Source organism: Rhinoderma darwinii, chromosome 4 (genome assembly GCF_050947455.1).
Source record: "Rhinoderma darwinii isolate aRhiDar2 chromosome 4, aRhiDar2.hap1, whole genome shotgun sequence".
NCBI classification, from domain to species: Eukaryota; Metazoa; Chordata; class Amphibia; order Anura; family Rhinodermatidae; genus Rhinoderma; species Rhinoderma darwinii.
Window position 1 is genome coordinate 275,785,580 of NC_134690.1, and position 15,218 is coordinate 275,800,797.

The 15,218-nt window shown below is 41.0% G+C and overlaps 1 protein-coding gene across 1 annotated transcript in view; it reads right to left on the reverse strand.

Moving 5' to 3' along the window:
- RAB4A (RAB4A, member RAS oncogene family) overlaps window positions 1–15,218 on the reverse strand; it is a 60,485-nt gene that overhangs the window by 13,568 nt on the left and 31,699 nt on the right. Inside the window, exons 4-5 of the mRNA XM_075862525.1 lie at window positions 6,707–6,769; window positions 4,092–4,246 (exon numbers count right to left, since the gene is read on the reverse strand). Of these exons, the coding sequence (XP_075718640.1) occupies window positions 4,092–4,246; window positions 6,707–6,769 (218 nt within the window). The remainder of the gene's footprint in view (window positions 1–4,091; window positions 4,247–6,706; window positions 6,770–15,218) is intronic.

Sequence of the window (15,218 nt, forward strand, 5' to 3'; positions counted from 1 at the left end):
ATTACTTTTTGCAGAAACTTCTCACCAACCTGAGAGGGAGAAAGTCATAAAACGGGCCTTTTTTCCCCCCAAGAACGGGAGAAAACATCCAACCCCCTTGGAAAATCCTGATGCGAAAGCGAAGATAAACTGTCCACCTTTTGATTTACTTGATAAGCAAACAGATCTACTACCGGCAGACCCCTTAGATTTGTAATCAGAGTGAAAACTTCCTGATTCAGACTCCACTCCCCCTGACTGATCTGACGATGGCAGAGGAAATCTGCCTTCTGGTTGTCTATCCCCCTGAGGTGAACTGCTGAGAGGGAACAGAGAGGATTCTGCTAACTAATATTTTCAGAGACAGGGATAACAGACTTGGGATTCTTGTACCCCCTTGTCTGTTTATGTATGCCATCACTGTGGAGTTGTCCGAATATATTTTTTCACTGTGATCCCTGACCGCTGGAAATGACTGGGATAATGCTAGGAACACTTCCATCAATTCCCTAAAATTCTGGGATCGAACCCTGTTCTCTTGATTCCACATGCCCTGTAGAAGAAAAGAGTCTGCGTGTGCTCCCCAAACGTGTGAGCTGGAGTCTGTCATCAGGTTGCAGATATGCTCTCTCTTCCAAGGGATTCCCTTTCCTAGATTTCCCAGATCCACCCACCAAGATAGGGATTACAAAGTTTGCGGGGACAAAACTATCTTGTGATCGAAGGACCCCTGTTTCTTGTCCGATTCTGATAAAATCTGATACGGAAGGAGTGTTTAGTGGTATGGGTCCATTCTACCACTGGGATACAGGTGGTTAGTAATCCCAGGACCAACACCGCTTCTCTTAAAGAGACTACCTTCTTCTGTATGACCTCCCTGACCCTTATTACCACACGCTTTGCCTTTTTCAAAGGAAGGGAAGACATCTGAGTTGCAGAGTCCAGAATTATCCCTAGAAAGATGCACTGCCGACAAGGGACAAGCTTTGATTTTTCCTCGTTCAATTCCCAGCCAACTTTGAAGAGAATATCCCCTACTATCTTTATTTGATGAAGCAGAATCCTATCTGACTCGACCATCAGCAGAAAATCGTCCAAATAAGGTATTATCACAATGTCTTTCTTGAATATGGGCCATCATCTCCGCTATCATTTTCCTGAATACTCTTGAGGCTTGTGAGAGTCCAAAGGGGAGAGCCCTGAACTGTAGGTGACAGAATGCCCTCCAGAAATACTGCCACTCTTAGGAATTTCTGGAAGGGACTGTGGATGGTACATGATAATACATGTCGCGCAGATCCAGAGTGGCCATGTCACTTCCTGGAAAGAGATGGTTTACTACGGAAGTAATTGACTCCATGTGAAACTTCTCGTAAGATAGTCTTAAATTCATCTTCTTTAAATTTACAATTGTGCATTAAGAGCCGTTGGGTTTTCTTACCAGAAAGTTAGTAGAACCCTCTCCCCCATTCTTCTGAAGGGACCTGAATTAATACTTCCTTGGAAAGCAGAGAGTAGATTTCTTCCAAAAGTGTCCTTTGCTTCTCTGGATCTGCGCGCAGGTCTGTAACAACAAATCTCTCCGCTGGAAACTAAAGAAAATCTGTTTTTAACCCTTCTTTTATCATGGAGTTTATCCATGGACGGCTGAGATTTTCTGCCATTCCTGGGAAAACAGCAATAGACACCCTCCCACAGGACCTCTGGCATCATTGCTGGAAGCGTTCTCTAGAGGAATCAGGCTGGGAATTGAACATAAATCCTTTATTCTTTTTTGGACCTTTCCAGTTCTTGTTCTTATTGAACTGCTTGAAGTCCTCCCTTTTACTGCTCTGAAGGAATTTTTTTGTTATAGGGAAATATCACTGAGGGGAACCCCTTTTTTCTAACGGATGCTTTTTCAAGTAAATCATCTAGGGCTGGGCCCAAAAAACTCCCCCTGACAGGGTATGGCACAAAGTTTTGACTTAGACCCCACATCACCCTTCCAGTATTTGAGCCATAAAGCTCCATGAGCTGAATTATACAATGCTGCTGCTCTTGCATTTAAGCGTAAGGAATCAGCTGATGCATCTGAAACAAAGTCAATAGCACCGCTTAGGGTATGTAATGAAGCCAGCAACTGATCTCTGGGAGTACCGCTCTTAATATGGGCTTCTAACTGGCTAACCCTGATTTTAAGGGATCTAGCTACACATGTTGCTACAATAGCAGGTCTAATATCTGACATAGTAGCTTCCCAATTTTCTCTTAGGTATGCCTCCTCTCTTTTATCCATAGGGTTCATTAGCAAACCCACATCTTCAGATCCACCAGATGAAGTGCCCGGGCGTTCCTTACTTAAGAATTGTATTAATGCTTTAACTTCATTTTTAACCATTCTTTTTAAACTGCTGAACACAGATGGGCCCTCATCTTCTAAAACCTTCACCAAACAGGTTTTTACAGCGGGATAGGCCTTCGGGAGCTTTTTCTTGCAAATTCTACATTCTCCGTTTTGAAGTTTAGCTGATCTTTTCCCCAGGTCCTTAGAGCCATAAAAACAATAATATTCGATAGTAAAAAATAGGGTCAAGGAAACACCATGGGGTAATAAGCCCTCTTACCCCACCAGCGTATAATGGTCAAGCATCCGTGCCAGTGTCACTGGCATCGGCACACTGACGCTTCCATCTTCAACCACTAGAAAGCTGGAGAGCTGCAGAGATCCTTCCAAGACACAGCTCTCCTAAGGCTGGCTGAGCCCCTTTCAAAGAGTGCGCGCTAGAGGCTCCGCCCACTTCTGGCCCAGACGACGAGCCTCATCTCCCAGCCAGCCACAGGAAACCGGAAGTAACCCGCGTCACCTCTGGTTGCAACTCACACCGACCATAAGCCTAAAGCGCTGGCGAACATACAGGCATGGCCTGTAGAGGTTCCAAGCTACGCACGAGGTCCCCAGTTGCCCCAAGACACCAATACACTGTAATCCGGTCGCCGAGAAGCACCCAATGGCCCCACACACAGGAGGTAGGGAGGCACGGAGCGTCCTCTGACAGGTGGGTTGAAGAGGGGGAACCAGACTATCCTTGACGGCTTCTAGTAGAGACGTATGCTAACAGGTTACCCATGAGCCCCTCAGACACAGGCTGGGCTCCTGCAGTCTGCCTTGCTTGAATCCTAGATCGTCCCTGCCTTTGTCCAAAGGACAGGAAACAGTACTGGAGATGAAGGTGTTCCCTCCTTTTAAATGAATCCTAGTCCCTGTTCAGAGGAGGACGTGGTCTCTCCATGGGTACCGTCATAGGGCGATTGAGAAAAAAAAAGTAGAAAAGACATCAACATAACATCCAGTTTGTTTTATTTTGCCAAATGTAATTTACAAAATGTGATGGCAAAATAAAACACTGGATTAAATGAGCTCACATATAAGCTATCCTAAACAAAAATGTTGCATTTTGGTATCAAAAAGGAAGGAAACATTGTGGAAGATTTACTAATACTTAAATCTGACATTTACACAGCTTAGAATTAGACTAGATGTGCCAAATTTATCACTGTGGCTTATGCCGGATGATAAATTTGGCATATCAATAGACACTTCCGTCTTACTTTATACCACCTCTTGGTTGGCTTACTTTAGACCACTTTTTTTCAGATGAGTGGCAAAAAGCATCTAAAAACACTTTATACATGTGGCACACGGCACGTGCGCCATAATTTTGGCTCAATTCGAGGAGTAAATCTGTTCCATTGTTTTTACTTATTTGAAAGTATTTAGACCAAATCTTTTGAGCAAGCAAATGTCAATTACTACATCATTTCATAAGAATCTTTAGCCATGAACAACGTAATTTCCTTTTATGCAGCCCAGAACCATTGTTGTGATATTCTCCTCTACCGTTAGGCTGCTTTCACACGGCAGTATTTCGGCCAGTACTTTGAATCAGTATTTGTATGCCAAAATCAGGAGTGGGTCCTACACAGAGAAAAAGTATAAAGGAAAGATTTGTACCTCTTGTGTTTTGGACCCACTCCTGGTTTTGGCGTACAAATACTGATGCAAAGTACTGGCCGACATACTGCCATGTGAAAGTCGCTTTACACAGATAAAGAAATAGACTGTATCTTACCATTTTCTTGTGCAAATCGGGAGGCTTCCAAAAATGTAACTTCACGGTCAGCATCTAGATCTTTCTTGTTACCGCAAAGGATTATTACAATGTTTTGACTAGCCAGCATTCGAGCATCTGTGAGCCAGTTGGTAAGGGCATTGTAAGTCTCTCGGCTGTATTTGGGAAAAAGAAAAGAAATCGCTTTTTAAAAGGCCTAAATTAGATAAAATGGTAAATATTCTTTTTTTGACGTGACATTCCTTGTATTAACCAGTATGGTACAAATATCTGATGTTAAAACTCAAGAGAACCTTGGAAAGTTTGAAAAAAATAAATAAATGATATTATAGATTATATACATACACACATACCGTATTTTCCAGACTATAAGACGCAGTTTTTTGCAGCACCGAGCCCCCTGACCGCTTCCTTACTTAACCCCTTCCCGACCCATGATGTGCCGGCACTTCATGGAGTGGGAAGGGGATGATGTTTGGAGCAGAGCCCGCTCCATACACTGCAGGTGTCAGCTGTGTTTTACAGCTGACACGCTGCTCTAACGGCCAGGAACAGCGATCGTGTTGTTCCTGGCCATTTAACTAGTTAAATGCCACGGTCAATAGCAACCATGGAATTTATAGGGTTTTTCCCATGAAGGACATTTATGACATATCCACAGGATATGCCAAATGTCAGATAGCTGCGGGTCCCACCTCTGGGACCCGCACCTATCTCTAGAACGGGCCCCCTAAACCCGTTCTATCTTACTCGGCTCCGCTGTCTCCCAGCCACTTCCTGGTTAGGTGGTCGGGAGCTACAGAAACAGCCGAGTGCTCGCTGAGCTATGCTGTTTCCGTAACTCCCATAGAACTGAATAGTTACGGAAACAGCGCAGCATGCTACGCTGCTTCTGTAACTGCCTACACTACTATGGGAGTTACGGAAAAAGCGTAGCTCAGCGAGTTACGCTGTTTCCATAACTCACCCATGTATTGAAGTGTATTGTACCAGCGATCTAACGATTGCCGGTACATGTCCCCTAGGGTAACTAATAAAATGTGTAAACACAAAAAGTAGTTAGATACATTTTCAGGAGTGTAAAAAAATATGAAAAGTTAAAAAAACAAAAAACAAACACTTTCCATTTTTCCCAAGACACGATGAAAATAAAAAAATTAAAATAATTGGTATCGCTGCGTCCGTAAAAGCCCAAATTATTATGATATAGAATTATTTGACTCGCACGGTGAACGGCGTAAAAAAACGCAACAATTAAAACCCCAGAATTGCTGTTTTTTTTGTCATAGCACTAAAAAAATAAAATAGTGATAAAAAAATAGTATGTAACAAAAAATGGTGCAGATAAAAACTACAGCTTGTCCCACAAAAAATAAGCTCTCACACCGCTCAATCGATGAAAAAATATAAAAAGTTATGGCTCTCAGAATGTGGTGAAACAGAACAATTTTTTTTTTACAAATAGTTTTTTCTTTGTAAAAGTAGTAAAATATGATTTTTTTTCCCTATTTTCTGTCTAAAACCTGGGTGCGTCTTATAGTCAGGTGCGTCTTACAGTCCGAAAAATACGGTATATACATTCATTTTTTCAACCTGGTGTCCAAAAGGAGCAGCTCATCCTGGTGCAAGTACGGATGTAGCCATCTTTACCTAGACTCTGATAACTTGCTGCAGCATGATATCACACAACAAACGCCATTGAAAAAGTCAAGATAAGGGATCTTTTCACTGTGTATTTAATGCATTAAAAGTCAAGATAAAAACAGCTACAACTGTAAAGCGCAGTACAGAACATGTAGTACTGCACTGTAGAGTCTCTACTAGACAGCCAATCAGGGCATGCACTGCATTACAACAGGTGTGTTACCAATAAAATGCACATGCTAATTGGCTGGATCTTCCAGCCAATCACACAAACCCGAGATCCAGACCTTTTGTATCATCCAGACCACATTGTATGTTAAATGTGGTTTGTATGTTGACTTTAATAGGTTAAGTAGGGTTGTCCATGGTTTTACCAGAAACAATAGTGCGGCATGCAGTGCTATTGTTTCTGGTAGTTTTGTTCGGATCTGCGACGGAGGCCCCTAACGGAGCCTCCACCGCGGATGTGAACAGGCCCTTAGCCGATACCACGCATGCGTAGTGGAAACAAAAGCACTTGCCCTTTTCAACACCAGGCATTGAATATATCCCTATTTTTTTATTTTACTATTTGTAAACACATCTATATTTATATAACTAAATATATATGTATATAGATGTGTACACAGAGTTTTTGAATAGGGATGATGGGGGACGACGACGACTCAATATACAAGGGAGAGAAACTGGGGAAAGACGTGGGAAGGAAATAAGTTTATTTTAACATGTTTTGGGGTAGGGTCTCGATCACAGGGGCCAGATCAATGGGAAATAAAAACAGGGAGCAGAGAACTGGGCAGGAAAAAAAATAAAAAAGGAGCATGAAGCTGAAACTACAGACATGCCCCGCAGTGGCATAAGAAGGATTGCAGGCAACGGTAATATTTTTTTATATATATATAAAATCTTAGAAAAGGTCTTTATCTCTCTTGCACCCACCGGAAAAGGAGTTAAAAGACTTTACAAATTACCTTGTGATGTCATAAACAAGTAAAGCACCAGCAGCTCCTCTGTAATAGCTCCGTGTTACAGACCTAGAAGTAATAAGCAGATCTAGATTTTAGGGTACAGAAATAATGGTTGGTGGCATTTAAAAAAAAACAGGTTTGCACAAATGGTAATTGAATCTGCAAAAACAGAGAAAGAGAGAAATGGTCCGCATGATCAAAAATCAACAATGAACATAACATTCTTAGTACACATTTTGACCAAACTGCAAAAGCCCACTTGGCACTTTACAGAGCACTCTTCAAAGTGGGTCCCTTCTCTTAGGCTAGATTCACACGAGTGGGGAAACTCGGACGTGAAAAACTTCATGTTTTTCACATCAGAGGCGCCCGCGGGCAGGTTCCGTTTTCACGGATCCCAATAGACTTGAGCCTATGGAGGGATCCGTGAAAAGAGTAGATAATAGGACGGGTTCTAATTTTCAACAGACCCTTCACATGGTCCAGTGAAATAACGGCACCATTGAAACACATGTCCGTGTGACGGCCATTGTTTTAAACGGCCGTCACTCAGACGTATTCAACGTACGTGTAAATAAGGCCTTAAACTAAGTGCAGCACAGCAATATGACCACCCCAACATAGCACCTGCAGGAGGAGCAGTCCAGCAGCACCCCTGCTATCAGGCGAAGGCGCTCTTACTACAACCTCCCAACAAGCATAAACTTCCCCACAGAACCAGAGACGGCCGCACAGACCTGCACACAAGTGGATAGATAAATAAAGCTCCCTTTTCCATGTAGCCTCAGTGTACAAACTGAGAGCAATGTTAATATTCACACGTGTTAGTTCTGTGCCAATGTTACTGCCGTGATTAGTGAAAAAGGTGGACATGCTCTGTCGAAGTCACGTGTAGTCATTGGAAAGTCGTTCATGCCAAACGACAGATGTGCAAAATCAAGAATGAGCAGGCACACACCGCCTATCTATGGAGTGCAAAGTCTATGCCCTAGAACAAACAACTAAAACTACCAGGGAAAGTAGGGCAAAAAAAATTTGACATGCACCTACAAAATTATATCAAAACAGTAACAACATTTTTATTGACACCAAAAAGGAGGAGGCAAACAAGTTAAAAACGTTGTATACAAAAATTGAAACAGTGATTCATAATAAGATACACCGTAAAGTGCGCAAGAGCCCCAAACTAGATCAGCACTGCTGGACACATGAACGGCCCTAATAAGGATCCAATTTCAATGTGGTAATTGCTAAAATAGGTTAAAAATATATGACATACAATGCAAAAAGGCACGGACCTAAATCATAAGAATAAGACCATAGATCCAAGCCAGGCAGAGGGGCGCAAATTTAAAAAACGCAGATAATATACACTTGCACAATGTGCAGGAAAATGGCGTGTGCGCCAGCCGGTGCACACACCCAAAGCCGTCTTTGAGACGCAGAGGAGCAGTCGACTCAACTGCACAGACACCAGGAAAAATACCAGTACTGAGCCTGCGCAGAGAGTCAAGGCTGCTCCACGTCACACCCACAAGGATCAGCACATGCATCCGCACTCAGCCTCATAGAGAATGCGCCAAAAAAACTGTGCATGTGCAGAAAAAAATGGGAGGTAGGAGAATAAACCGTGCATGCGCCCAAAATTGGCACATGCCCAGAAATCTAGCTGGAACATCCAACGCATAAGCCAAAGGATGTCAAAACACAGCTTGAAAATACACAGTAGTTTACATAGACATTTAGATAGTTCTAGCTTGCCCACAGTACACGAGACAGAAAAAGAAATATAACCGTAAAAAATTTCAACACTGCGCATGTGCCAAAGACTGGTGAATGTGCAGAAAATATCTTGATCTAAAAATACAGCTGAATGGCACTCATATTACACCTAATTTATATCGTAAGACTACGGAAACCAATAGTCTACCTTCCTTTTTTCAAATGTTGGGGGTGAAAACTAAAAAAATTAATTCCGAAAAGGCCAATTTTGGAGAATTTGGCACAATTGCACTCGGAGGGAGGACTTCCAGTTAGCCTCTCGTGATTTGACTTCTAGATTTAAGAGTTGGGGGGTATCCAAAAAGAGTGATCTCTTCGGCCTTTGAACAAGCACGCAATTGCGAATGCGAGAATCTGTTGCGTCAATCAATACGTACAACTGACAATACAGTTCGATTTGTGACGAAGTACAACAAGCAGTGGACCAAATTATACCAGATTATGAATTCACATCGCCATATTTTACAGACAGACAAAACTACGAGGGTATTGAACTCCGAAACCCCAACTAGTTACTAGGAGGGCACGGAATTGAAAAGATAAACTTGTTAAGAGCCATTACCAATGACCGACAACTTCAATTGCATACGGTAATAAAATCGTAGGTACATATCCTTGTGGCCAACGCAATGTTTGTGAATCAAAGAATTGTTTATCAGAAATCATAGAGTGTGGAAACCATTAGATTGAGACACTACATCAACTGTCGCAGTAGGAATGTGGTGTATGCTTTAATTAGTCCTTGCCAAAAAGCAGGAATTACGGAAATGTATACAGAAACATCTCAACTATATCCTTGGCCATCAGGGATGTGGCCAAAGACAAGGATCTAACTTCAGTTGCAATGCATTTCTTCAAGTATCAAAGTGCCAGGGGATGAGGGTGGTAGGTATTGAAAAAACTACAGCCTGGTATAGGGATGGGGGAGGAGGGGTTTGGATTTTATCACCACCTCCTCTTCCTTTGAAACCCAGGTGGAGTTTTAAATTAAATACGGTTTCTCTGTGGGGAATCAATGAAGAATTTCTCTTTACTGGTTTTTACCATACATAAAGTTAATAAACAGTATATATTATTTGCATATTTTTTTTTTTTCACGCTTAAGGTTATGATCACTTTTTTTTTTATTAAAGAGGCTCTGTCACCACATTATAAGGGGCCTATCTCCTACATGATGTGATCGGCGCTGTAATGTACATTACAGCAGTGTTTATTATTTAGAAAAACAATCATTTTTAACGGAGTTATGACCTACTTTAGCTTTATACTAATGACTTTCTTAATGGACAACTGGGCGTGTTTTACTTTTTGACCAAGTGGGCGTGGTGGAGAGAAGTGCATGATGCTGACCCATCAGCGTCATACACTTCTCTCCATTCAGTTACACAGCACATAGTAATCTTACTAGATCACTATGTGCAGCCACATATACACACATTAACGTTACTGAAGTGTCCTGACAGTGAATAGACATCACTACCAGCCAGGACGTGATGACTATTCAGAATCCTGACACTTGGGTAACCTTTGTGTGAGATTTACAGCACAGCAAGCGTAATCTCATTTTAAATGACAGTTTACAGCGTAATCTCGCGAGATTACGCTTGCCTTACTGTAAATCTCACACAAACGTTACCGAAGTGTCAGGATTCTGAATAGACATCACGTCTTTTCTAAATAAAAAACACAGCTGTAATCTACATTACAGCGCCGATCACATTATGTACAAGATAGGGCACTTATAATGTGGTGACAGAGCCTCTTTAAGTATACACATTATATTTACCATATGGTATCTTACACATATCGATTCTTATTGGTTTATAAGACATTGAATTAACAATGTACGGTATATATAAAAAATTAGAGGGTGAGTTGTTTTTCACTAGTTTGTTGTGCGGTTTAGATTGTATTCACTTTTGCTTTCATTACATATTTTGCTTTTGTTTTTGTAGTAGCCAAATGAACTGCTGCAACCAATCCTCCTATCCCCCTCTGGTACATCAATATCAAGGCTATGAAACAGAAGAAAAGTGAGACATTTAGATGACCCTACTACTTCTACGTGTCAATTAGAGAGTTTATTCTTCTTGTCTTGCACAATGGTTCTTGTCTTTAGGTCATATTTAAACAAATGTAATTTAGTTATTTAATAGTTTTCTTTAAAATATATATTTCTTTAATTATTGCACTGAATGTGGCGGGGTCTTATACATTTTTGTTCAATAGCCCCATAAATGTCCATTAGGTTTTGATACACCATTGCGGGTGAATTTATATAGATATGTGAACGTGTGATAAGCTTATGTTATACACGAATATATATTTGTTCTTTGATTTTAGGGTTATTTTTATGGGATATATAATTATTATTCTTTTTATTTAAACATTATTGATGGGTGCTGTATTAACCATTGTTATATGAACTTATAAATCCATATATGTGACTGATATATATTTGTGCACAAATCTAAAAATATTTTTTTCATTTATAATTTTTTTTTATTTATTTTTGCTGCACAGAATAATTTTGGGTAGATTTTCCCCCTTTCTTTCCCATATTACAGGTGGCAGGTCCATTGTGGAGACGCCTCACGCTCTATGTAGGCACCTTTGTTGGGTGCCTGCATGGAGTTGTGATTGCCTCTCCACTTTGTACCTGTATGACAGGGTTAATTTGTGGTTAAGAGGTATGCGTGGATTTTTTTTTTACATATCCACTCCTTATGCCTGTGTGACAGGACTATTAGTTCCCTTCTTTTCTGCACATGCGCCAGTCTTCGGCAAATGCGCAGTTTTGACATGTTTTACTTTTATATATATATTTTTCTATCCCATGTGTACTGTAGGCAAGCTATAACTATCTAACTGTCTATGTGATCGGCTCATCCATCTCTTCAGCTACAGTGTATGTGCCAATTTCCGGCGCAATCACTGTTTTGACATCCTTTGGACGTTTCAGATGTATTTCAGGGCATGCACCAATTTTGGGCGCATGAGCGGTTTCTTCTCCAACCTCTTTTTTTCTGCGAAAACCCTGACAATTTATCTGCAGAGGCAGAATTTGTTTTCTCTACGGACAACATACCACTCCATCAATTTGCTGTACAAACAGCATTTAGGGATCTACAAAAAACTTACAAACAGTACGTTAGATCCTGCTGGGAAATAGCAAGCCTAGAGACATACATTCAACAAATTTGTATATAGAGGCCTACGTATCCATATAACACCTAACTCTTATCGTAGTGATACTACCTTTAATAAAGGCTGGGAGGAACTACTTACCGATAATTTCCTATGCATGCTGCATTACCTTTTGGAATTTTAAAAATGAGATTTTGTTCAAATTAACCTTCAATTGGAAAAGGAAATTGGTGACATTCAAGCCTTTAATTTCAGCACCCAAGTTAAAAAATTGGGAAATTCAATTGCAAAAAAATAGAGAATGACAAAGAGAGATTAAGGATAGGGAACACCGTAAATATATACGAGATCGTAGAGACTTTGACACAAGGCAAGCATACACCTATTGCATACGCACTTTTCCAATTCCAAATCGTGAAACCAGATGCACAGATTTCTCAAAGTCTGGCATCTCTGGCACAGACTAATCTAGGCCACCATTTGATGATACTAGGTTGGGGACAAAACGTAAAATTAAAAATAGAAGATACAATCCATCGACGAGATCCCCTACACAGTCAAAACCAACAAATTCAGTATGCCCTGGAAACAGCACATTGCAAAGTACCCCCACTACTTCTACCTCAGCGTCCCCTACCTTTCCCTCCTTACCAACCAATATACCAACAACCCCTTTTGCACTGGGGGCAAATGTAGGCCCAAATGGGAGGAACACGGCCTGTGCTCCCTGTAAATGTAATGTGGCCACAGCAATACATTTCCTTTTTTAGGACCACCCAATTTACCATGGAGCCAAAGCATACAGCAGCATTTAACTTAACGAACTGCAGTACCAATGAAAACGAAATGCAGATCTGTAATTTGTCTCTCTCCAGCCGAGCCCATATCAGGGAGTACTCCTACGGAAAGGTTTATCCTATACTCCCACTTTTGAGGAGTTTACCAGGAGAAAGGACATAAACCTTTTTGCAAGGAAACTTGCTTTGCATAAACACTTCAAGGGAAAGGTTTCTGATGCCGGTATCATTGATCGCGTTGAACTTAGGGATCTCCGTGATCTTTAAATGATAATGAATTTAGAGCGGGTATGGCTACCGGTCTATTTTCATCTTTGTGACCTAAGCCACTAATGACACCACCATTTCCACAGTATGGACACATTGACATTTTTATCAAAATAGTTAGTGCAGACTTACAGAAACTTAAATCTAATAAAGCCAAAGTCTTTGGTAACCTGAGCAAAAATCGGGCCAGTAGCTCTAGATGAACTGTGTAAAAAAGAAGAACTAATCCTAAAATCATCTGACATGGGGTGCAACATTGTTATCATGGACCGGGTGGACTTTTTCCTTATGATCCATAGGCTATTGGATGATACTCCCACCTATACCATTCTTGACAAAAACCCTACCGATAATTTTTTTTGTCCGAGTTGCATCCTTTACTAACTAAAGGTAAATCACAGGATATTATTTCTCAAGAGGAGTTTAACGGATGTTTAACCCAAGCCCGACTTTATCGACCTTTTACGCATTGCCTAAAATCCATAAGGTCTCCCGCCCTGTACCTGGTAGACCTATCATCTCCAGTATGATAATCTCATGCAAGTGATTAGTATGTATGTGGATGAAGTCCTTTCACCTTTTGTTACAGCTTTACTCACTTTACTGCGGGATACGAAGGACACGGTCAGCAGGATCCAGGAGATTAGTGTTACATCTACCACCATGATAAGCGAGTATGGCCGTCGAATCCCTATACACCAATATCAAGCACGATTTAGGTCTTGATTCTATACATTTTTTGAGCACCAAGGGGACTCCGTTCCAGGCACACAATAGATTTATTTTGTCACACTTATTTTCTTTTTGTTGGTAAGTTTTACCATCAACTTAAAGGCACTGCCATGGGCACGGTTTGTGCACCCACTTATACATATTTATTTTTAGTGTGGTGGGAAGACACGCTTGTTTTACTGATTTGCTCTTTTTCACGTGTCACATTTTGTTTTGGGGGAGGTATATTGAGGATATTCTTATTTTTTGGGATGGCGACAAGAGTCTCCTTTCAGACTTTATTGATATTCTCAATAATAACATTATTGGGATGAAATTCACTTATGCAATACATGACAGAGAAATTAGTTTCCTCGACTTAAAAATCTCATTGGATCCTGATGGCAGTGTCCACAGAAATATATTTCGTAAGGCTACTGCCACCAACAGCTTTTTACACTGGGGGAGCTTTGATCCACCTGCACTGAAGAGAGGTATTCCGATTGGGCAATACCTTAGAGCTAGAAGAAACTACTCAGACGAACACAACTTTTAAATCCGAGTGTGATACACTATATCATAAACTTGTAGCATGCAGCTACTCTAAAAAGACTTCACACAGAGCGACTTCGAGAAGAGACCTGCTTTATGGCAAAAGTTGTAAATCTAAAAAGTCCCCTTCCTTCGTCAGATGCATAGGGAATTTTGAAAGTTTGTTACTCCCAAATCATTAACATCTTACAAAAACACTGGCCTAGTCTCCAAGCTGACCCGGATCTCAGTGATGCTATATCCACTACTCCTAGCGTGACGTACCGAAGAGGTAAGAACCTACGAGAATTTTAGGTACACAGCCATTATTCTAAACCATCTATTCTCCGGAACACTGGGCTCTCACCTCCTTTGAACGGCTCTCACCATGTGGTAGGCGATCTTTCTGTCCCTTCATGCCCACTATCATGAGTGTTTGTAATCCTCTTGATGGTGAATCCTGTGTCAGACAATTTATTACTTACCTGTCCTAGTCCGATATTATGCTGATGAATAAATCATCTTTTTAGCCCCTTATAAAAATCTTACCTTAGTCTACCCTAGGATTTCTTACTGCCCATCATCCAGGAATCATAACCACATCTGTATAGTCTACACTTATTTACGGAAATATTATCACTATGGCCTCAGTATATTCCACTTGGGCTTTAAACACCACTTTTAAATTTTAATTTCCCTGTAACCTCTTTGTGCTCTCATTTGATCTCCCAAAATGCCCACCAGTGACAATGTTTTGTTACCCATTTGGTTCTAACTGGTTTATATCATTATATAGAGAAGCTGGTGGGTTTAGAACCCTTGCTGCTTATTGTCAGGGTTTCAAAGTACTCAGACATGCGCATGCGATAAGGTTTTACACTTTGTATCCTGTCTACCTGTCCTAAAGCGAGCGGCTTTTTAGCACAGTACCTCTAGGAATTGAGAACTGAAGCCTGCTTAACGCATTGGCTTCAGATTTACAAGTGCCTTGACATGCGCACTTGAACTTCCCTTTATAATCGTTCACTGTACATTTCTTTTGCTGCTGTGCGCATGCGCCTCCAGAGCCCATTGATTGGACGGACAATGAATCCCTGTAATTGAACAGTCTACACATCCATCTTACTAGACGGGGGTTTCTCCCGTTATATGTATTCCTACTGGCTCCATATGTGGGCACACCCACTTATGTGTCATTGGGAGGTTATAAAGGAAGGGAATCACGAGCACGCCGTCATTAACCCCATTAGAACCCTGAAGAAGCTACGTTTGTGGCGAAA